We start from the raw sequence: 22,373 nt of genomic DNA on the forward strand, positions 1-22,373 counted from the left end.
TCCCGAAACATATAACAGAGCATGATCTAGCCTAGCGGGTGGTGTTATTCACATGTGTGTCTTTCTGCAGGTGGGGAGAGGCTCCTGCTGCATGCGGTTATCTCATGGTCACGATTTTGAGATCCATAATATATTTATCACTTTTATTTTCAAAACAAAGAGAAATAAGAACAACAATGGTGGGGGTTAGGGGACAAAATGCAAGGATATTTGTGTGAATTTCCAAAACCTCTTTCCTCTCAATCATGATAGCAACCCAACCTGCAATGTAAACTATAAGGAAACCTAACAGCTGATGCATGCTACCCAGTGCACAGGCATTGTGGCGGTATGATCTCTGGGAGTTATGTTTGACGCTGAAACGTTGTGGCATTTCAGAAAGAAAAACAACATAGTCTAATAGCCAACGGGGACCAAGCCATACGGGATCCCCAGTGATCTCTCTCTGCCCGTCGCCCTAGGGTGACAAGTCTCTCCCTGTGTGAGTGTATAGGGAAAGACGTGTCACTCCAGAGAAGCGGGTGTGAATAGTCTCCTGTGGTCATAAGGCTATGATTTCTCTTTAATGCCGCAATGTTTTAAAGAAAAAACATACCTGGATGAAATCATACAGCCAGTGTCTGATACATGCTGCCCGTGGGCCATGCAGCATTTATCTGCTGTCAGGTTCCTTTTAAAGGGAACCTGTCACCACTTTTTTGGCTTATAACCTGCGGCCACCACCACCGAGCTCTTATATACGGCATTCTAACATACTGTATATAAGAGCCCAGTCCCGGGGTATAACAAAAAACATTTTAAAATACTTACCCAACGGTCGCGCGGTGGGCCTTATGGGCGTCTCCGTTCTTTGGTGTGGGCGCCTCCCCTTTCGGCCATCGTCGTCCTCTTTTTGAAGCCTGTGTGCATGATGCCTCCTACGTCACTCAAACTCGCCGGTCCTGCGCAGGCGCACTACAATACTTTGATCTGCCCTGCTCAGGATCTGAATGCCGGCGAGTGTGGATGACGTTGGACCCGTCATGCACCGCAGGTAGAGAAGAAAGAGGACGAAGGTGGCCAAAAGAGGCGGCGCCCGCACCGGACAACGGAGACGCCCATAAGGCCCACCGCACGACCGTTAGGTAAGTATTATAAAGTGTTTTTTATGTTATACCCCCGGCCTGGGCTCTTATATACAGCGTGATAGAATGCTGTATATAAGAGCCCGGTGGTGGTGGCCGCGGCTTGTAGGCTGAAAAAGTGACAGGTTCCCTTTAATGTATTGGATTCTCATAAAAAAAAAAAGTACATAGCTTTCACAACCCACTTGGCAGATTATTGTCACATACATGATCCTCATACAGTGTAGTGTTTATAGTTTGGAGCACTGCTGCTAATACTACTAAAAGATGATGCCGCATGCATTTATTTCTTTACAATAATATTTCTAAACTCTTTAGGATACGATCCAGCTTTTAATTTTGGAAAAAAAAAATGGCAATCGAGTAACAGAAATTTCTACCATGAAAACAAACATGTTATACACAATTTCGATATATGGTAAAGTGCACAATCTGCCTACTTCACAGTGGCATGCAAATCATTGATAAATTAAAGGGTTATTCTCAAGTTGTCTCTTGAGCAGCTCAGAGCTCTGCAGTCTCCTCACTTCCCGGTTTCTGGCAGGGCGGGCTTTCCTCCTTGAGTGACAGATCTGGTGAGCAGCAGAACCGTAGTATTAGCAGAACTGTAAAGCTCGGCACAAGTTCTGCTGTAACACATTCAGCTATCAGAGATTTGTTTACACCGCTATCCCTGTATTTACATATAGAAATGAGTGCGTTAGAACAAACACACTGCTCCGGACAGTCAGAGCTGTGATTAGTAGAACTGCTCTGAGACAAGCTAATGATGGGTACTTATTATTTATAATGGCAACTTGTCAGGAGCTGAGAGGGAGGAAAACGAACAGATAAATGCTGTATAGAAATCAATGGGCTGGAGAGGGTAGGCTGCGATATTAGAAGTTAACTCCTCTCCTGGAATGTAGCTACTACACATGCGCATACTCATCCAGGCTCTGGGCAGGCATTGGTAGCTAGAGATGAGTGAACCTGAGGTTTGGGAACTAACTTGCAACAATAAAAACAAAACAAAAAAAACAGTTCGGGTTCGAGCGAGTTATGAGCGCAAACCACTCAAGCAAGCAGCGCTGTGCTTCCTTGTGTGAGCCAGGTGCAGGGTTTTAACGACTCACATTGGGGGTAAAGTCAGCATGATCTGATGTAGTGCACACACAACTTAAATAAATAAATAAAAAAATATATATATATATATTTTTTTTTAAATCCCGCCCAGCCTTCCCTGGAAGTGTTCGGTTTATGGCTGGCTGCATGTGAGCGGGGACAAACTACCCAATTACAGACTACCATTGAGGTTTGGTTCAAGTCAGGGTCACAAACCGAACCTTATCTAAGGTACGAATGTGCCCTGTGATCCGAAGCTCCAAAGGTTCGCTCATCTCTACTGGTGGCCAAAGCTCTATGGAAAACAGCTGTTCACTATGAAAGATAAAAGCTCTTAATGCAGGAGAATAACAGCAGTTAGAAAAAAGCGTCAATTGCACACTTGCTTATTAACTTGACAATATGCCTTAAAAGAAGGAAAATTAATTTGAGTTATTAATTGAAAGGCAAATACAGACCCAAAGTCCATTTTTCTCGTATAGAACACATACGCATTGTAATCTCTAGGACTATTCGCAAGTCCGTGTTTTTTTTTTTTTGCAGTCTCTCCACACAAAAAAAGATCAATGAGATGTCCATTTTCTGATCCGCATCGAATATCAAACTAATCCATAGCAGTTCATGGCTCGGGGAAATAGATGGATGCCATCAGTGTGCATTCGGTGATGAACATTGTATTGGCAAGATGCGGTGTCATTTATCTTTTGATAAGTGAAAATCACTGATGGTAAAAACTGACCAAAGACTGATAAACCTCAGACCATTTTTTTTTTTTGCATACGTGAAAAAACGAAAAAAAAAAAAAAAAACCACCGATGTCTAAATGAGACCTAACTATTTCTCCTTTATGCCTGGAACAAAGGCAACGTCGGCTCGTTGATGGCTTCAGGACTGCTTTTTATCCTGCGTTAGTAAGAGATGTATTACCAGTCGATACAGAAGAAATAGCCGACATGATAAGAGCCTACATTGTAAAGTAGAGTATAATCTCTCTACAATAAAGACAAGAATATTGATTTCTTACAACTGTTGACACCTAAAAGCCTCCACTATGTTAAAAGCCTTATTTTTAGAGGTGTGAGATGAATGCGTTCTACGTCCATTGGTGGTTAAAGGGTACAATCTCTGTTCCTTTCGAGCATGACACGTATTAAAACTGTAATATGCTAGTGATGCACAGACGCCTTTTCTTCCTTTTGTAAAGTGCCTAAAAGCAAATTGCACAGTGGAAAGGGATCTATATGAGCTTGTCTCAAGGTGAGGAATACCTGCGTGTATGGTAGCTGTAAATTTTAATACAATGATCCCAACAATCCAGTACCAACAGCTGCCCCTTAGGAGTTAAGGATACTCCAACAGGACAGGTCAAGCCCTCTTTAATTAAGACGCTGTACCCTCCGCTTTTTGGAAAGTGAAGGATTTCTTTCCTTCCACTGTCTGCTACGATGAGGTCTCCCCGTGCCCCAACACACATCCCTGCAATACAACGAAAGTCTTCGTTTTCCGAGAAAAAGTGACTGATCTGACGGCCTAGTTGCCCGTCAGCGCCAACCGAGCCGATAGAAAAACCCCCTTCGAGATTATGCTCGTACTGACGATTTTCCAAGTTCAGACCCAGTCCTTGAGTAAAGTATACAGTCCCCTGCTGGTCGCACGTTACAAACTTTGGCCGCACCGCACTACAAAGACGACTGTATTTAACGACTCCAAGACTCCGATCTACAGTCAAACACCACAGCTTGCCTCCTTCCACATCAGTTACAACAAACTGACCAGAAGGCATGGCCGCAATTCCCCAAGGTTTGCTTAGCTGACTTCTGTGACAAGCAATACAGTGTCCTTCCATAGTATATATTTTGACAGAATTATCGTAATTGTCCGTCACACCTATTAATCCATGACAGTTTATGGTTACCGATAATGGAATCAAGTTAGGAAGATCGGCACCAAGGAAACTTAGTACAAAAGTATCAATTCCAGTAGGACTTCGTCTTATTTCTCTCAAAAAGCCTTTCCTGTTGAAAACCTGAATTCTACAATTTCCTCTATCGGCAACGAGCACCTCTCCCAGTGAGGTGACATGAATGCTGACCGGTAGATTAAACATTCCTGGCATATTCCCCTTTGATCCCATCTTCCTTAGAAACTGACACTGTTGTAAGCTACATGCAGTATCGGCAAGTTGGACGACGGGGGTTGACGTGCAAGGCTGAACGTGGCTCACATCTTCCGGATATGCCTCCACATCATTGCTCATAGCCATGGGAAACTCATCCTGGTTGGGGTCCTCTAAATTCACATTGTAAGGCTTCTTGATCACTTGACCCACCTGTACAGGACCAACATGCCCCACCTTAAGAAACTCTACGTCTTGTAGGGTCAGGTTTTGCGGTAAGTTAGCGACTAAGTTGGGTTCTTCTTCTTCGACAGACTCTTCTAATAAAGCCGAATCAGACTGTTTTATTTTTAGCAGAAGATAATCGCACCTCGACACAATCTGTACTTCCGCAATGTTGAGAAGGTATGCGTGCTCATCCAACACCAGATTGTTTAATTTTTCCACCTCGTACAAAGAAGATGTAAAATGCTTGCGTGATCGAGCCAACTCCTCCTGCACATGGATTTCCTCTTTACTGTAATCTTGCATTACTAATTTGTACTTGGACTTCACATGTGAGGAAATACTGTCTAGAGAGGATTTTCTTTTCTGCAGGTCCTGGATAGCCTGTCTAAGGCTAGTAAGCTTTTCTTGAAAGCTATGCCGACGTTCATTTGCAGCATCTGTCATTGGGAGTACGATATGGTCTGGAGAAGGATGGGCCTCTTCTCCGCACATGTCGCAGACCACTATCGCACACTTTTTGCAGTACTTCCGAGGCAGTCTTTGGTTGCACGTCTTACACATTAACCCTGAGACAGATTGACCCAGCTCTGCAGTGTTCATGATTTTCAAAATAGTCAAGTTATCGGTCAACTGTAATGAATTTGTGACGCGGGTTACCCGACTACAGAAAGGACAGCGTACTCCATTAATAGTACTGGCCAAAAGCTTCTCAAGGCATTGTTTACATGTTGTGTGGCCACATTGGAGGAGTTTGGGCCTCAACAGTTCTTCAGTGTATGTCTCCATACATATAGGGCACTCGAGGACTTCTCGAAGGCCATCAATGTTCACCGATGGGCCAGCAGCCATGGTTTCCTAAGAGGGGAAAATAAAGTCAGAAATGTTTTTTTAGGTATAATTTCTTGCATTTATAGTACAACATGTAAGAGTAATTTCAACAGCTTATCCATACCTGTTGATTTTGGTACCAATTTAACTTTTCTAGGAAACAAGGAGCTATGAAAAACTAACCCAACGATGAAGATCGGCACAGATCTAAAGGCCTATGATATTGGCTGTGTTTAGCAGTATTTCATTTTTTATATCTAGATTTAAAGTTATTAAATTTATACGCACATTGAATTACCTTTACAGGGCAAATACTGAATTACAGGCTATACTATACCCAAGAGGAACATTCATAATTCTGATGGCTTCAGAGCTAAAATCTGCCAGCATTCCTCACTGGCTTAAAGAGCAACTAAACTTTAAACTTTCCAAATAACTATTAGATTGGACTAGTATTCAATCATGTAAAAAGAATATTGCATATAAGTGGCTTCCCAACCCCTCTGATATTAGGAAGTACCCATTTGGAGTACAGCTGATGACAGTACTGGGTCAGCTTAGCCCTTGTGGATCACTACTGCAGCAGATTGTTTGCATTTACATGGCTTCTGAACTCCTGGTTTTTACAAGTCCATTTCCCTACCTTTAGCTACACTGATATCAGAACATACTTATTTGGAGTACAGCTGATGGCAGTGATGGATCAGCATTTGTATCCTCCTTTGATTTGTGCTTATCAAAACAATCTGTGGCCGCAGCTTATCCCCAGAGTTCGTGACGCACAGATGTTGAGCTCTGGGCTGACCCTTTTCACTAGTCTTGAACTGGTTAAAAAAAAAAAAAAAAAAGGTACAAAAGGAAGATCAGCAATGCTAATGGTGGGGATGACTGAATACTACCATGCTCGGGTGCTCTGTACTTGTAACCAGCAGTTGGAGACTCGGATGAGCCCAACTCAAGTACCCGAATATAATGGAAGTCAATTGCAGATTCGAGCATTTCTCCAGAAGATTTCCAAAAAAAAAAAAATCCTTGCGTTCCCCATTGACTTCCATTATACTCTGTACACGAGTTGAGCCCATCCTAGCATCCAACTGTTCATATCGAGTACAAAGCTCCTGAGCATGGTAGTGCCCGCTCATCACTAGTTACGAGTACTGAGCACCCGAGCATGGTAGTGCTCACTCATCACTAGTTACGAGTACAGAGCACCTGAGCATGGTAGTGCTCACTCATCACTAGTTACGAGTACTGAGCACCTGAACATGGTAGTGCCCGCTCATCACTAGTTACGAGTACTGAGCACCCGAGCATGGTAGTGCTCGCTCATCACTAGTTACGAGTACTGAGCACCTGAGCATGGTAGTGCCCGCTCATCACTAGTTACGAGTACTGAGCACCCGAGCATGGTAGTGCCCGCTCATCACTAGTTACGAGTACTGAGCACCCGAGCATGGTAGTGCCCGCTCATCACTAGTTACGAGTACTGAGTACCCGAGCATTGTAGTGCCCACTCATCACTAGTTACGAGTACTGAGCACCCAAGCATGGTAGTGCCCGCTCATCACTAGTTACAAGTACCGAGCACCCGAGCATGGTAGTGCCCGCTCATCACTAGTTACGAGTACTGAGCACCCGAGCATGGTAGTGCTCGCTCATCACTAGTTACGAGTACTGAGCACCTGAGCATGGTAGTGCCCGCTCATCACTAGTTACGACTACTGAGTACACGAGCATTGTAGTGCCCACTCATCACTAGTTACGACTACTGAGTACACGAGCATGGTAGTGCCCGCTCATCACTAGTTACGACTACTGAGTACCCGAGCATTGTAGTGCCCAGTCATCACTAGTTACGAGTACTAAGCACCCGAGCATGGTAGTGTCTGCAACTTTTCTTTATCACATATATCTATATATTGAATGTATAGACACATTTATATTGTGTCCCAGAATAACTGTAATGAAGGTACGGGCACTCCGAGAGGCAATGCGGCAGGAAGATTGGGTGGAACAGGTCACGTTGAAGATTCAGCACGAGTGCCTACTATTAAATGGCTAATCTAGCCGACCTATTTGAGTATTCAAATCATGGAAACCTGGTGTATGCCGCGACAATTTGGGAAACATGGAGGCAAAACTAATAGAGAGAAGCAATGCATAGCTGCGTCTTAGCTAATCTCACAGCTGAACACTTACAGCTCTTCCCTGCCAGCAGCTCCACGCGATAACAGCAATTTAGCGACATCATTTAAGGCTGAAAACAAGAGCGATCTATTGGCAGCGACAATATTCCATTTTTAGGTTTTTTTTGCTAACAGATAAATTGTGCACCTCGGGTCATGCTTTGGAAATAGCGCGTGAGGAAACGTGTTAATATTGTGGGCGCTCTCCAGCTGTGGAATTACATATCAGCCGTGCATAGCTAATACGTGACCTGTTATGTTTGCTTGTTACCGAGCAGCACCTGGAGCCTGGAATTAGCAATGTGTGCAGAAGCCGGCGTCGTGGTGGCGAACGGTTCTGTCACTTCACATAAATTAATGACATGGTTTTATTCCGGTGAACTGCTGGGGTTGCTGAAAAGAGACATCTCACGTAGAGTTTATGGCAGTCTTACATAAGCGGGAGACATCCCAGAGGAAGAACGCCGGGTCTTTAATGGCTGTTTAATATGTCTACCTGCCTAACAAACACATCAAGTGGAGCAGCTCTGAAAACAAACGGCGAAGACAACAGTCCTGAGCCCACCTCGACAACAAAGTCGTGAGCCCACGTCGACGACGACGACAACAAAGTCGTGAGCCCACGTCGACGACGACGACAACAAAGTCGTGAGCCCACGTCGACGACGACGACAACAAAGTCGTGAGCCCACGTCGACGACGACGACAACAAAGTCGTGAGCCCACGTCGACGACGACAACAAAGTCGTGAGCTCACGTCGACGACGACAACAAAGTCGTGAGCTCAGCGATACGTGGGACTCATTTTAGGAACCAATTACTTCACTTGTCTCTTTTCAAATCCCGGTCTGGCAAGATACAAGATGTAATCTGGTTGGTTGCCATCAACAACACAGAGAGTTTAATAATGAGAACAAAAAAGAGGCCTAGAAGGACTAAGAAAATGAAGCCTGAGTGAACATTGTTCTGAATGTGATTAAAAATACTTGGCAACTTTAATTAGATAAAAAATGTGTGAGGTCATTTGTCTCATTTGTAAGGAAGGCACCAACCAGTTTTTGATGTAAACATGCCCCTTTTATTTAAAGGGCTTGTCCAGTGATCAGTTATTACCTATCTGAAGAATACATAACTTTCTGATTGGTGGGGGCCCAATTACTGGGATCAGCAGATCGGGGACTTTTTATCCCCTTTATGCTCAGCAGTCCCATAGTGTTTAATGAGCGGGGCTGTAGCTGTACCCCCGACACTGACAGCAGGTTCTAATGGTGAGCGGCTGTCAGTCAGGGCGGGGGAGCAGATAAAGCCGACACTCACTATACAAAAAGCGGTGACTGAACCTGCAGTGGCCCCGCCCCTATGACTGAAAGCCGAAAGCTGCCGGGAATAATATGGTTAATTCCCTCCCGGCAGTGAGGGCTCTAAGTGTGGGGCGCTGGGCAGGCTCAAAACGCTGTTAACCACCATAGCTGCTGATTGACAGACTCTTCCCCCATCAAATCAGTGGTTCCAACAAGTCCAATGCACAAGAACTGGGAGACTGACATCCACCCTGATGAAAGAGTAAAGGCTGCAGACAAGTTTTGCAACTTTGGGCTGCTTTCACACATCCATTTTTTCGTTGGATCCGTTGCATCAGTTTTTTCCATGCGTTCCTTCCGGTTTTTGATGGATCCGTTGTGCTACTGAGCATGCGCAGTTCAAAAAACCGGATCCGTCGTTGGATTCCGTCATATGCCGGATCCAGCGCCCATAGGCTTTAATTGTAACTCACGCCATACGGCGCTGGATCCGGCGTCATACGGTTTTTCGCCGGAGACAAAAACGCTGCAAGCCACAGTCCATTCGGCCGCCAGATCAGCTATTTACGCCGGATCCGGCAAAAGCCGGATGCAACGCAAGGCCATGCGGCACAATCCGGCGCTATTACAAGTCTATGAGGGAAAGAACTGATCCAGAGGCAACACACGCCGGATCAGTTCTTTCCGTTTTTTAAAGGATTGTGCCGCACGGCAAAAAATGGATGTGTGAAAGCAGCCTTAAACATTCGCCTTTCTGAATCTGTCTAAAACAGGAAAAGCCACATAGATGTAAAATCAGAAAGAATGATCAAAGCCCCCATTGAGTTCCATTATACCTGGTGCACGAGTCGCGTCCATCTGAGCATCCAACTGCTCGTTACAAGTACTGAGCACCCGGGCATGGTAGTGCTCGCTCATCACTACCAAGCACCCGAGCATGGTAGTGCATGCTCATCACTACTAAGCACCTGAGCATGGTAGTGCTCGCTCATCACTACTGAGCACCCGGGCATGGTAGTGCTCGCTCATCACTACCAAGCACCCGAGCATGGTAGTGCATGCTCATCACTACTAAGCACCTGAGCATGGTAGTGCTCGCTCATCACTACTAAGCACCTGAGCATGGTAGCGCGCTCGCTCATCACTACCGAGGACCCGAGCATGGTAGTGCTTGCTCATCACTAATGAGCACCTGAGCATGGTAGTGCTCGCTCATCACTACTGAACATCCGAGCATGGTAGTGCTCACTCATCACTACTGAACATCCGAGCATGGTAGTGCTCGCTCATCACTATTGAGCACTCGAGCATGGTAGTGCTCGCTCATCACTACTGAGCACCAGAGCATGGTAGTGCTCGCTCATCACTACTGAGCACCCGAGCATGGTAGTGCTCGCTCATCACTACTGAGCACCCGAGCATGGTAGTGCTCGCTCATCACTACTGAGCACCCGAGCATGGTAGTGCTCGCTCATCACTACTGAGCACCAGAGCATGGTAGTGCTCGCTCATCACTACTGAGCACCCGAGCATGGTAGTGCTCGCTCATCACTACTGAGCACCAGAGCATGGTAGTGCTCACTCATCACTACTGAGCACCCGGGCATGGTAGTGCTCGCTCATCACTACTGAGCACCCGGGCATGGTAGTGCTCGCTCATCACTACTGAGCACCCGAGCATGGTAGTGCTCGCTCATCACTACTGAGCACCCGAGCATGGTAGTGCTCGCTCATCACTACTGAGCACCCGAGCATGGTAGTGCTCGCTCATCACTACTGAGCACCCGAGCATGGTAGCGCTCACTCATCACTACTGAGCACCCGAGCATGGTAGTGCTCGCTCATCACTACTGAGCACCCGAGCATGGTAGTGCTCGCTCATCACTACTGAGCACCCGAGCATGGTAGTGCTCGCTCATCACTACTGAGCACCAGAGCATGGTAGTGCTCACTCATCACTACTGAGCACCCGGGCATGGTAGCGCTCGCTCATCACTACTGAGCACCAGAGCATGGTAGTGCTCGCTCATCACTACTGAGCACCCGAGCATGGTAGTGCTCGCTCATCACTACTGAGCACCCGAGCATGGTAGTGCTCGCTCATCACTACTGAGCACCCGAGCATGGTAGTGCTCGCTCATCACTACTGAGCACCAGAGCATGGTAGTGCTCGCTCATCACTACTGAGCACCCGAGCATGGTAGTGCTCGCTCATCACTACTGAGCACCAGAGCATGGTAGTGCTCACTCATCACTACTGAGCACCCGGGCATGGTAGTGCTCGCTCATCACTACTGAGCACCCGGGCATGGTAGTGCTCGCTCATCACTACTGAGCACCCGAGCATGGTAGCGCTCACTCATCACTACTGAGCACCAGAGCATGGTAGTGCTCACTCATCACTACTGAGCACCCGGGCATGGTAGCGCTCGCTCATCACTACTGAGCACCCGAGCATGGTAGTGCTACTGAGCACAATTCCTCAGAACACTGCAACATGCTACTCTTCTTTTATGCTGCCGGGAAGTGTTTAAAGAGACAACCTGGTCACCATATCCCTTGTCAGTAGGATGTGCCTGTCTCAATATGATACGGTCATATATTGAAAAAACAAAAGCGATGCTTTTGCCTGGGTTTTGAAAAACTGTTGTAAAATGGGAATGTATGAATAAATGTTACAGGTAAACCAGTCATTGACGAGACGGGGTTATATGAGAAGCTGCGCTAACAATGGTATTTCATGAGACATACAAGACCGTATTAGAAGAGAAGTGTCAGGAGGGGCGACGTGCCATTCATCTGAGCGCGGAGGGCACAGATCTGAGCGCAGGCAGCAGAACCATCCCATTCACATGCATTTATTCACACACAGAAGCGTCTGCGGTGACAAGAATGCAGAAGCCGCGTGAAATCCTCTGGAAAATCACTCTAGTCAAGCAAATCGCGGCTACTTGATGGGATTTCGGGGGATTGTAAAATATAGTAGTTACATCTTTTCTCCTCAATAGAGTAATGGGAAAAATTACTTTTGATTACTCAACCACAAAAAGTCTCGCTGTCTAATATTGATAACCTAGGCGTTCTCTTAGGCACTGGCTGGATTTAAAGGGGTTTTCCAAATTCGGAAACCTTGTGTCCCTCAGCTGCAGTTTGTTTTAAAAAATACTAACTGTGCCTTACTCACCCTCCTCTGGTCCAGCACCGAGTCTCCACCGCTGCTCCCGATAGCTTATTTTCTGTGGGCTGACGTCATGCCGACAAGGCTGCAGTCAATCCGTGAGTTCAGCAACTTGTGCTGTCACTGAGCTTACTGATTGGCTGCAGTGTTGTCAATGAGATGGCAGAGGTGCAGACAATAACAGACCCCAGCAGCAGTGGAGAATAATCAGCGTGGACCTGGGGAGGATGACAAAGCATGTTGGATTTTAGCAGCTGTGGAGGGAGAAGGATCAGGCGTGTTGCTGGATTTTAACAGCTGTGGAGGGAGAAGGATCAGGCGTGTTGCTGGATTTTAGCAGCTGTGGAGGGAGAAGGATCAGGCGTGTTGCTGGATTTTAGCAGCTGTGGAGGGAGAAGGATCAGTCGTGTTGCTGGATTTTAGCAGCTGTGGAGGGAGAAGGATCAGTCGTGTTGCTGGATTTTAGCAGCTGTGGAGGGAGAAGGATCAGTCGTGTTGCTGGATTTTAGCAGCTGTGGAGGGAGAAGGATCAGTCGTGTTGCTGGATTTTAGCAGCTGTGGAGGGAGAAGGATCAGTCGTGTTGCTGGATTTTAGCAGCTGTGGAGGGAGAAGGATCAGTCGTGTTGCTGGATTTTAGCAGCTGTGGAGGGAGAAGGATCAGTCGTGTTGCTGGATTTTAGCAGCTGTGGAGGGAGAAGGATCAGTCGTGTTGCTGGATTTTAGCAGCTGTGGAGGGAGAAGGATCAGTCGTGTTGCTGGATTTTAGCAGCTGTGGAGGGAGAAGGATCAGTCGTGTTGCTGGATTTTAGCAGCTGTGGAGGGAGAAGGATCAGTCGTGTTGCTGGATTTTAGCAGCTGTGGAGGGAGAAGGATCAGTCGTGTTGCTGGATTTTAGCAGCTGTGGAGGGAGAAGGATCAGTCGTGTTGCTGGATTTTAGCAGCTGTGGAGGGAGAAGGATCAGTCGTGTTGCTGGATTTTAGCAGCTGTGGAGGGAGAAGGATCAGTCGTGTTGCTGGATTTTAGCAGCTGTGGAGGGAGAAGGATCAGTCGTGTTGCTGGATTTTAGCAGCTGTGGAGGGAGAAGGATCAGTCGTGTTGCTGGATTTTAGCAGCTGTGGAGGGAGAAGGATCAGTCGTGTTGCTGGATTTTAGCAGCTGTGGAGGGAGAAGGATCAGTCGTGTTGCTGGATTTTAGCAGCTGTGGAGGGAGAAGGATCAGTCGTGTTGCTGGATTTTAGCAGCTGTGGAGGGAGAAGGATCAGTCGTGTTGCTGGATTTTAGCAGCTGTGGAGGGAGAAGGATCAGTCGTGTTGCTGGATTTTAGCAGCTGTGGAGGGAGAAGGATCAGTCGTGTTGCTGGATTTTAGCAGCTGTGGAGGGAGAAGGATCAGTCGTGTTGCTGGATTTTAGCAGCTGTGGAGGGAGAAGGATCAGTCGTGTTGCTGGATTTTAGCAGCTGTGGAGGGAGAAGGATCAGTCGTGTTGCTGGATTTTAGCAGCTGTGGAGGGAGAAGGATCAGTCGTGTTGCTGGATTTTAGCAGCTGTGGAGGGAGAAGGATCAGTCGTGTTGCTGGATTTTAGCAGCTGTGGAGGGAGAAGGATCAGTCGTGTTGCTGGATTTTAGCAGCTGTGGAGGGAGAAGGATCAGTCGTGTTGCTGGATTTTAGCAGCTGTGGAGGGAGAAGGATCAGTCGTGTTGCTGGATTTTAGCAGCTGTGGAGGGAGAAGGATCAGTCGTGTTGCTGGATTTTAGCAGCTGTGGAGGGAGAAGGATCAGTCGTGTTGCTGGATTTTAGCAGCTGTGGAGGGAGAAGGATCAGTCGTGTTGCTGGATTTTAGCAGCTGTGGAGGGAGAAGGATCAGTCGTGTTGCTGGATTTTAGCAGCTGTGGAGGGAGAAGGATCAGTCGTGTTGCTGGATTTTAGCAGCTGTGGAGGGAGAAGGATCAGTCGTGTTGCTGGATTTTAGCAGCTGTGGAGGGAGAAGGATCAGTCGTGTTGCTGGATTTTAGCAGCTGTGGAGGGAGAAGGATCAGTCGTGTTGCTGGATTTTAGCAGCTGTGGAGGGAGAAGGATCAGTCGTGTTGCTGGATTTTAGCAGCTGTGGAGGGAGAAGGATCAGTCGTGTTGCTGGATTTTAGCAGCTGTGGAGGGAGAAGGATCAGTCGTGTTGCTGGATTTTAGCAGCTGTGGAGGGAGAAGGATCAGTCGTGTTGCTGGATTTTAGCAGCTGTGGAGGGAGAAGGATCAGTCGTGTTGCTGGATTTTAGCAGCTGTGGAGGGAGAAGGATCAGTCGTGTTGCTGGATTTTAGCAGCTGTGGAGGGAGAAGGATCAGTCGTGTTGCTGGATTTTAGCAGCTGTGGAGGGAGAAGGATCAGTCGTGTTGCTGGATTTTAGCAGCTGTGGAGGGAGAAGGATCAGTCGTGTTGCTGGATTTTAGCAGCTGTGGAGGGAGAAGGATCAGTCGTGTTGCTGGATTTTAGCAGCTGTGGAGGGAGAACGATCAGTCGTGTTGCTGGATTTTAGCAGCTGTGGAGGGAGAAGGATCAGTCGTGTTGCTGGATTTTAGCAGCTGTGGAGGGAGAAGGATCAGTCGTGTTGCTGGATTTTAGCAGCTGTGGAGGGAGAAGGATCAGTCGTGTTGCTGGATTTTAGCAGCTGTGGAGGGAGAAGGATCAGTCGTGTTGCTGGATTTTAGCAGCTGTGGAGGGAGAAGGATCAGTCGTGTTGCTGGATTTTAGCAGCTGTGGAGGGAGAAGGATCAGTCGTGTTGCTGGATTTTAGCAGCTGTGGAGGGAGAAGGATCAGTCGTGTTGCTGGATTTTAGCAGCTGTGGAGGGAGAAGGATCAGTCGTGTTGCTGGATTTTAGCAGCTGTGGAGGGAGAAGGATCAGTCGTGTTGCTGGATTTTAGCAGCTGTGGAGGGAGAAGGATCAGTCGTGTTGCTGGATTTTAGCAGCTGTGGAGGGAGAAGGATCAGTCGTGTTGCTGGATTTTAGCAGCTGTGGAGGGAGAAGGATCAGTCGTGTTGCTGGATTTTAGCAGCTGTGGAGGGAGAAGGATCAGTCGTGTTGCTGGATTTTAGCAGCTGTGGAGGGAGAAGGATCAGTCGTGTTGCTGGATTTTAGCAGCTGTGGAGGGAGAAGGATCAGTCGTGTTGCTGGATTTTAGCAGCTGTGGAGGGAGAAGGATCAGTCGTGTTGCTGGATTTTAGCAGCTGTGGAGGGAGAAGGATCAGTCGTGTTGCTGGATTTTAGCAGCTGTGGAGGGAGAAGGATCAGTCGTGTTGCTGGATTTTAGCAGCTGTGGAGGGAGAAGGATCAGTCGTGTTGCTGGATTTTAGCAGCTGTGGAGGGAGAAGGATCAGTCGTGTTGCTGGATTTTAGCAGCTGTGGAGGGAGAAGGATCAGTCGTGTTGCTGGATTTTAGCAGCTGTGGAGGGAGAAGGATCAGTCGTGTTGCTGGATTTTAGCAGCTGTGGAGGGAGAAGGATCAGTCGTGTTGCTGGATTTTAGCAGCTGTGGAGGGAGAAGGATCAGTCGTGTTGCTGGATTTTAGCAGCTGTGGAGGGAGAAGGATCAGTCGTGTTGCTGGATTTTAGCAGCTGTGGAGGGAGAAGGATCAGTCGTGTTGCTGGATTTTAGCAGCTGTGGAGGGAGAAGGATCAGTCGTGTTGCTGGATTTTAGCAGCTGTGGAGGGAGAAGGATCAGTCGTGTTGCTGGATTTTAGCAGCTGTGGAGGGAGAAGGATCAGTCGTGTTGCTGGATTTTAGCAGTTATGGAGGGAGAAGGATCAGGCGTGTTGCTGGATTTTAGCAGTTATGGAGGGAGAAGGATCAGGCGTGTTGCTGGATTTTAGCAGCTGTGGAGGGAGAAGGATCAGTCGTGTTGCTGGATTTTAGCAGTTATGGAGGGAGAAGGATCAGGCGTGTTGCTGGATTTTAGCAGTTATGGAGGGAGAAGGATCAGGCATGCTGGATTTTTTTTTGCCCCTATCGGTTTCCCAGCAGTCTGTATGTCTCCATTCCCCCTGAAGCAATTAATTGGCTGCAGCGGTCATGGATACTATTTGTGTCTGTGAAGTTTATTTTAGCAACGTTACCTAAATTGAGCAGCATTTAAAGGGGGTTCCCATTCTAGAATTTTATGATGTATTCACAAAATCTGCCATAAATGCCCAGATAATTGGGGCCCTCGCCTCCCGCTGCCAGGTACCCCCCTCCCCTTATATTCATTCCTATGGAGGTTACGACCATAGTGGTTTATGGACAGCCCACAAGCTGCGTCGGAGGGGACACCCCTTTAAGATCCCGCAAGCTATTCCTTGTAGCCCCGCCATACACCGGAGGGTGGAATCTCTGCCGCTCCTGCACTCTTATCACACTCGCTTTGGTAGGGGGGAGTCAAGAGACCCCTTGTCCCAACCACATTGATAAATGGTTATCTAGACCACTGAAAGAGTGATATCCAGAATACAAAAGTCATAGGCCAGTGCTGGACAACAGGGTAGGTGGTTCTTAAAGGGGTTGTCCAGATTTGGGTAAAAGCCTGCCATCACTCTGACTTCTGAATCTTGACATTGTGTGGGGTGCTCACACTCTCACGATTCCCCAGTATTTATATGCAGGCGTCACTTTTCTCTCAAGCCTTGACAACCCCTTTAAATTATGGTTGGATTTTTGTCACTTGCGACCCCATTACCCCGACCCTGATGATGTCACACTTCTGATGTCATAGCCAAGTCTCTATAGATTATATAAATCATTTGATAGGTTCCTTTACAGTCACGTGACCGCTCAGCTTATATGAGGTCGTTACAGTGCACTGATACAGAGGCGATGCCTCCATGTATGTCAGGCCCATAGACAGCGCACAGTGCCGGGCAGTATAGGGGTCTCCTCTGCCGGTCCGTGCATTACCTGGGGGTGCCGGCGGCTGCACTGCTCACCCGGCGCTTCACATGACCCGTACACGGGACCGCCGCTTACCTGCAGCTGCTGCGCCACTCCCCGGACAGCCTGCACTTGTGACGTCACTTCCGTCTCACCGCTAAGCAGCATGGGAGATGTAGTTCTGAACCGGAGCAAGAGAACGTCCCTGTCAGTCGCGGATTCCCGTCAGCTGCAATATTCTTAAAGAGTGTTTTGTTGTTTTTTTTTTTTTCTTCTCATCTTAGTTTATTTGTTATCTGCTTTTCTTTGGTCATTTGCCATGGCAACCCGCAATCAGCCGGCTACCATGTGCTCCTTACTTTAGCTGCGTGCACACAGTGCGGTTTTTGGTGCAGATCTGTATGCCTAAACTTATGCCAGCAAAGTCAATGCGACTTCTGAAGTGCTGTGCACACGTTACTTCTTTTTTCCTTGCAGATTTGGTGCAGAAAATAATCTGCAGCGTGTTAATTGTTGATGCATGTTTTCCTGCGTTTTTTAGCCCTTCCACCCACTGACTTTATTAAGAAAAACTCATGGCACAAAAACACGTGTGTTTTTTGTTGCAGTTTTCTGCCAGAAGGTGCAGATTTGATGTAGAAAATGTCTGCACAAAATCTGCAACGTGTGCACAGAGCCTAAGGCCATGTGTGCACGCTGCGGATTTACCGCGGAATTGCAGCGGATTTGCTGCAGAAAATGTGTCGAACTTTTCTGCATTAATTCCCCAGCAAAACCTAACGGTATAAAAAAAAATGCTGTGCACACACTGTGTTTTTTTATACCTGTGAATTTACCCACAGAATTTCTGCTGCGGAATTAGGCTATGTGCCCACGGGACTCTGTACCCGCGGATTTTGCCGCGAAAAATCTGCGGATTTGTGACGGGGTCCTTCTCCCATATCACACAATCAACAGAGGGAGAGAAGGCTGTACAATCCAAAGAGCATTTATTCCAAGCAAATCAAAACGGTCCATAGCATAATCCACAAAACAGAGGGTAAAATTAGTCCAGCAACACAAATATAGTCCGGTAAGCGATAAATGTCCAGGTCTCTCTGAGAAGCCACAGCTTCTCCAAGAGGATCAATCCGTCTCTCTTCAAGTCCTCCAACAGACTGCGTCTCTCTTCTATTCAGCCAGACTGACCAATTCTTCAGGTAAGCAGAGAGTTTAGGTGGATCTTACAGCCCCTCCCCTGACTTAAGGGGGCTTTACATGCTATGATATTGTTAATATTTTATCGTCGGGGTCACGTTGTTAGTGACGCACATCCGGAGCCATTAACGATATCGCAGCGTATGATACTTACCAGCTACGTTAAGCGACCTCAAAAATGGTGAAAATCGTTCACCATGGAGAGGTCGTCCCAAAACCAAAAATCGGTAATGGTTATCGATGTGGTTTGTCACTCCTGCGGCAGCACACATCGCTGTGTGTGACACTGCAGGAGCGAGGAACGTCGCCTTACCTGCCGCTGGCCACAATGCGGAAGGAAGGAGGTGGGCGGGATGTTATGTCCCGCTCATCTCCGCCCCTCCGCTTTGATTGGCCGGCCGCTTAGTGACATCGCTGTGACGCCGAATTTCCCTCCCCCTTGAGGGAGGAATTGTTCGGCAGTCACAGCGACGCCGCCGACCAGGTAAGTGCGTGTGAGACTGCCGTAGCGATAATGTTCGCTGCGGCAGCGATCACACGAAATCGCATCCACGACGGGAGCGGGTGCTTATACGATCGATATCTGTCGTAGCGTGTAAAGCCCGCTTTAGGCTATGTGCGCACTTTGCTTTTTTACCTGCTTTTTCACCTGCAGCGTTTTCATGCCAAAATGCTTGCGTTATGCTTTTCAATCAAAGTCAATGGGAAATTGAGCTTTCTCGTGTGCACTTTGCTGTTCAAAACGCTGTGTTTAATTTGCATAAAGTTGGGTAAAAACTCAGCGTTTAACACTAGAAGTCCCAGGAATTTCGAGCTCCATAGAGTTCCAATGGTAGAAATGTTAAATGACCCCTCTCTGGGACTTCTAGTGTTAAAGAAGCAGAATGTCAATTGTTTTTGCCATTTTGGCTGCGTTTCCCATCCATTCAATTTAATACAAAACTGCAGCGTTTCTAAAAGCACCGGAAAAGCACTATTAACTCATGAAAACTGCAAGGTGCGCATAGGCTATTTTCTTTGCTTTTTACATGCATTTTTAAAGCTAAAAGCATTGTCCTTTCTGCCAGAGGATGCTTTTTGAACTGCAACTACCTCGACGCAAAGTGCGGACACAGCCTTAGGAACAAAAGCCTGGCAGGGGACGGATTAAACCTGCAAACAGGACAATGTACACACAAGGAACACAGAATGGACAGTGAACCACGCCTAAAATAGAAACCTACACAACATGGTACATAACCCACAATATCCCACCATCACAAATGTATCTGGATTTTCTAGATAAATCCGCAGGTTTTAGCAAGTACAGACACTCCCCATGTTATCCTATCGGATTCCGCACTTTTTAACAAGGAAAAGTCCGGAGGCGGCTTCTTATGATCCAGAACTGTGACACAGCGCCCTCCCTGATCACTGAGAGAACTGCGCTCTCCTGCCCTACACTGATCAGTGTGCATATGTAGCTGAGCTGTGTGTGTACACGTGTCTGTGTGTAGCTGAGCTGTGTGTGTATATGTGTCTGTGTGTAGCTGAACTGTGTGTACACATGTCTGTGTGTAGCTGAACTGTGTGTACACATGTCTGTGTATAGCAGGACTGTGTATGTAGCAGGACTGTGTATGTAGCAGAGCTGTGTGTATGTAGCAGAGCTGTGTGTGTGTGTAGCAGGACTGTGTGCAGTAGAGCTGTATATGTGGAAGACCTCTTTGTATGTAGCAGTGCTGTGTGAGTAGCAGGGTTGTGTGTATGTAGCTAAGCTGTGTACGTAGCAGGGTTGAGTGTGTAGCAGAGCTGTGTATATAGCAGATCTTTTTGGCATGGAGCAGGGCTGTATGTTTAGCATGATTATATGTATGTAGCAGTTCTGTGTGTGTAGCTGAGCTGTGTATGTAGCAGGGCTGTGTATGTAGCAGAGCTCTTTGTATGCATAACAGATCTGTGTATGTAGCAGAGCTATTTGTGTGCAATACAGTTGTGTGTATATGAACTGTGTATATAACAGGGTTGTGTGCAGCAGATCTCTTTGTGTGTATGTAGAGGGTTGTGTTATGTAGCAGAGCTGTGTATGTAGCTGAGCTGTGTACATAGCAGGGTTGAGTGGGTAACAGCTGTGTATGTAGCAGAGCTGTGTATGTTGCAGATTTTTTTGGTGTGTACAGGGCTGTGTGTGTAGCAAGGTTGTATGTATGTAGCAGTCCTGTGTGTGTGTGTGTGTCTGTGTGTAGCAGGGCTGTGCATGTAGCAGGGCTGTGCGTGTAGCAGAGCTGTGCGTGTAGCAGAGCTGTGCATGTAGCAGGGCTGTGCATGTAGCAGGGCTGTGCGTGTAGCAGGGCTGTGCGTGTAGCAGGGCTGTGCGTGTAGCAGAGCTGTGCATGTAGCAGAGCTGTGCGTGTAGCAGGGCTGTGCGTGTAGCAGAGCTGTGCGTGTAGCAGAGCTGTGCGTGTAGCATGGCTGTGCGTGTATCAGGGCTGTGTGTGTAGCAGATCTCTTTGTGTGTATGTACAGTTAGGTCCAGAAATATTTGGACAGTGACACAAGTTTTGTTATTTTAGCTGTTTACAAAAACATGTTCAGAAATACAATTATATATATAATATGGGCTGAAAGTGCACACTCCCAGCTGCAATATGAGAGTTTTCACATCCAAATCGGAGAAAGGGTTTAGGAATCATAGCTCTGTAATGCATAGCCTCCTCTTTTTCAAGGGACCAAAAGTAATTGGACAAGGGACTCTAAGGGCTGCAATTAACTCTGAAGGCGTCTCCCTCGTTAACCTGTAATCAATGAAGTAGTTAAAAGGTCTGGGGTTGATTACAGGTGTGTGGTTTTGCATTTGAAAGCTGTTGCTGTGACCAGACAACATGCGGTCTAAGGAACTCTCAATTGAGGTGAAGCAGAACATCCTGAGGCTGAAAAAAAAGAAAAAATCCATCAGAGAGATAGCAGACATGCTTGGAGTAGCAAAATCAACAGTCGGGTACATTCTGAGAAAAAAGGAATTGACTGGTGAGCTTGGGAACTCAAAAAGGCCTGGGCGTCCACGGATGACAACAGTGGTGGATGATCGCCGCATACTTTCTTTGGTGAAGAAGAACCCGTTCACAACATCAACTGAAGTCCAGAACACTCTCAGTGAAGTAGGTGTATCTGTCTCTAAGTCAACAGTAAAGAGAAGACTCCATGAAAGTAAATACAAAGGGTTCACATCTAGATGCAAACCATTCATCAATTCCAAAAATAGACAGGCCAGAGTTAAATTTGCTGAAAAACACCTCATGAAGCCAGCTCAGTTCTGGAAAAGTATTCTATGGACAGATGAGACAAAGATCAACCTGTGCCAGAATGATGGGAAGAAAAAAGTTTGGAGAAGAAAGGGAACGGCACATGATCCAAGGCACACCACATCCTCTGTAAAACATGGTGGAGGCAACGTGATGGCATGGGCATGCATGGCTTTCAATGGCACTGGGTCACTTGTGTTTATTGATGACATAACAGCAGACAAGAGTAGCCGGATGAATTCTGAAGTGTACCGGGATATACTTTCAGCCCAGATTCAGCCAAATGCTGCAAAGTTGATCGGACGGCGCTTCATAGTACAGATGGACAATGACCCCAAGCATACAGCCAAAGCTACCCAGGAGTTCATGAGTGCAAAAAAGTGGAACATTCTGCAATGGCCAAGTCAATCACCAGATCTTAACCCAATTGAGCATGCATTTCACTTGCTCAAATCCAGACTTAAGACGGAAAGACCCACAAACAAGCAAGACCTGAAGGCTGCAGCTGTAAAGGCCTGGCAAAGCATTAAGAAGGAGGAAACCCAGCGTTTGGTGATGTCCATGGGTTCCAGACTTAAGGCAGTGATTGCCTCCAAAGGATTCGCAACAAAATATTGAAAATAAAAATATTTTGTTTGGGTTTGGTTTATTTGTCCAATTACTTTTGACCTCCTAAAATGTGGAGTGTTTGTAAAGAAATGTGTACAATTCCTACAATTTCTATCAGATATTTTTGTTCAAACCTTCAAATTAAACGTTACAATCTGCACTTGAATTCTGTTGTAGAGGTTTCATTTCAAATCCAACGTGGTGGCATGCAGAGCCCAACTCGCGAAAATTGTGTCACTGTCCAAATATTTCTGGACCTAACTGTAGCAGAGCTATGTGTTTTAACTGAGCTGTGTATGCAGCAGATCTCTTTGCTGTGTAGCTG

The 22,373-nt window shown here is 46.9% G+C and overlaps 2 protein-coding genes across 4 annotated transcripts in view; one reads left to right on the top strand and one right to left on the bottom strand.

Moving 5' to 3' along the window:
• Positions 1–22,373, top strand: part of ASTN2 (astrotactin 2) — a 935,497-nt gene that overhangs the window by 706,199 nt on the left and 206,925 nt on the right. The window lies entirely within an intron of this gene.
• Positions 1,212–22,373, bottom strand: part of TRIM32 (tripartite motif containing 32) — a 49,681-nt gene continuing 28,519 nt past the window's right edge. The window contains exons 1-2 of one of the 3 annotated variants that reach the window (XM_075324085.1): positions 17,058–17,099; positions 1,212–5,427 (exon numbers count right to left, since the gene is read on the bottom strand). In XM_075324085.1, coding sequence (XP_075180200.1) covers positions 3,481–5,421 — 1,941 coding nt within the window. In that variant the 5' untranslated portion in view covers positions 5,422–5,427; positions 17,058–17,099 and the 3' untranslated portion in view covers positions 1,212–3,480. Of the gene's footprint in view, positions 5,428–16,988; positions 17,100–22,373 lie in introns of those variants that run through there. The other 2 variants (XM_075324086.1, XM_075324087.1) reach the window with 2 other exon arrangements.

This window comes from Anomaloglossus baeobatrachus, chromosome 9 (assembly GCF_048569485.1).
Source record: "Anomaloglossus baeobatrachus isolate aAnoBae1 chromosome 9, aAnoBae1.hap1, whole genome shotgun sequence".
NCBI lineage: Eukaryota > Metazoa > Chordata > Amphibia > Anura > Aromobatidae > Anomaloglossus > Anomaloglossus baeobatrachus.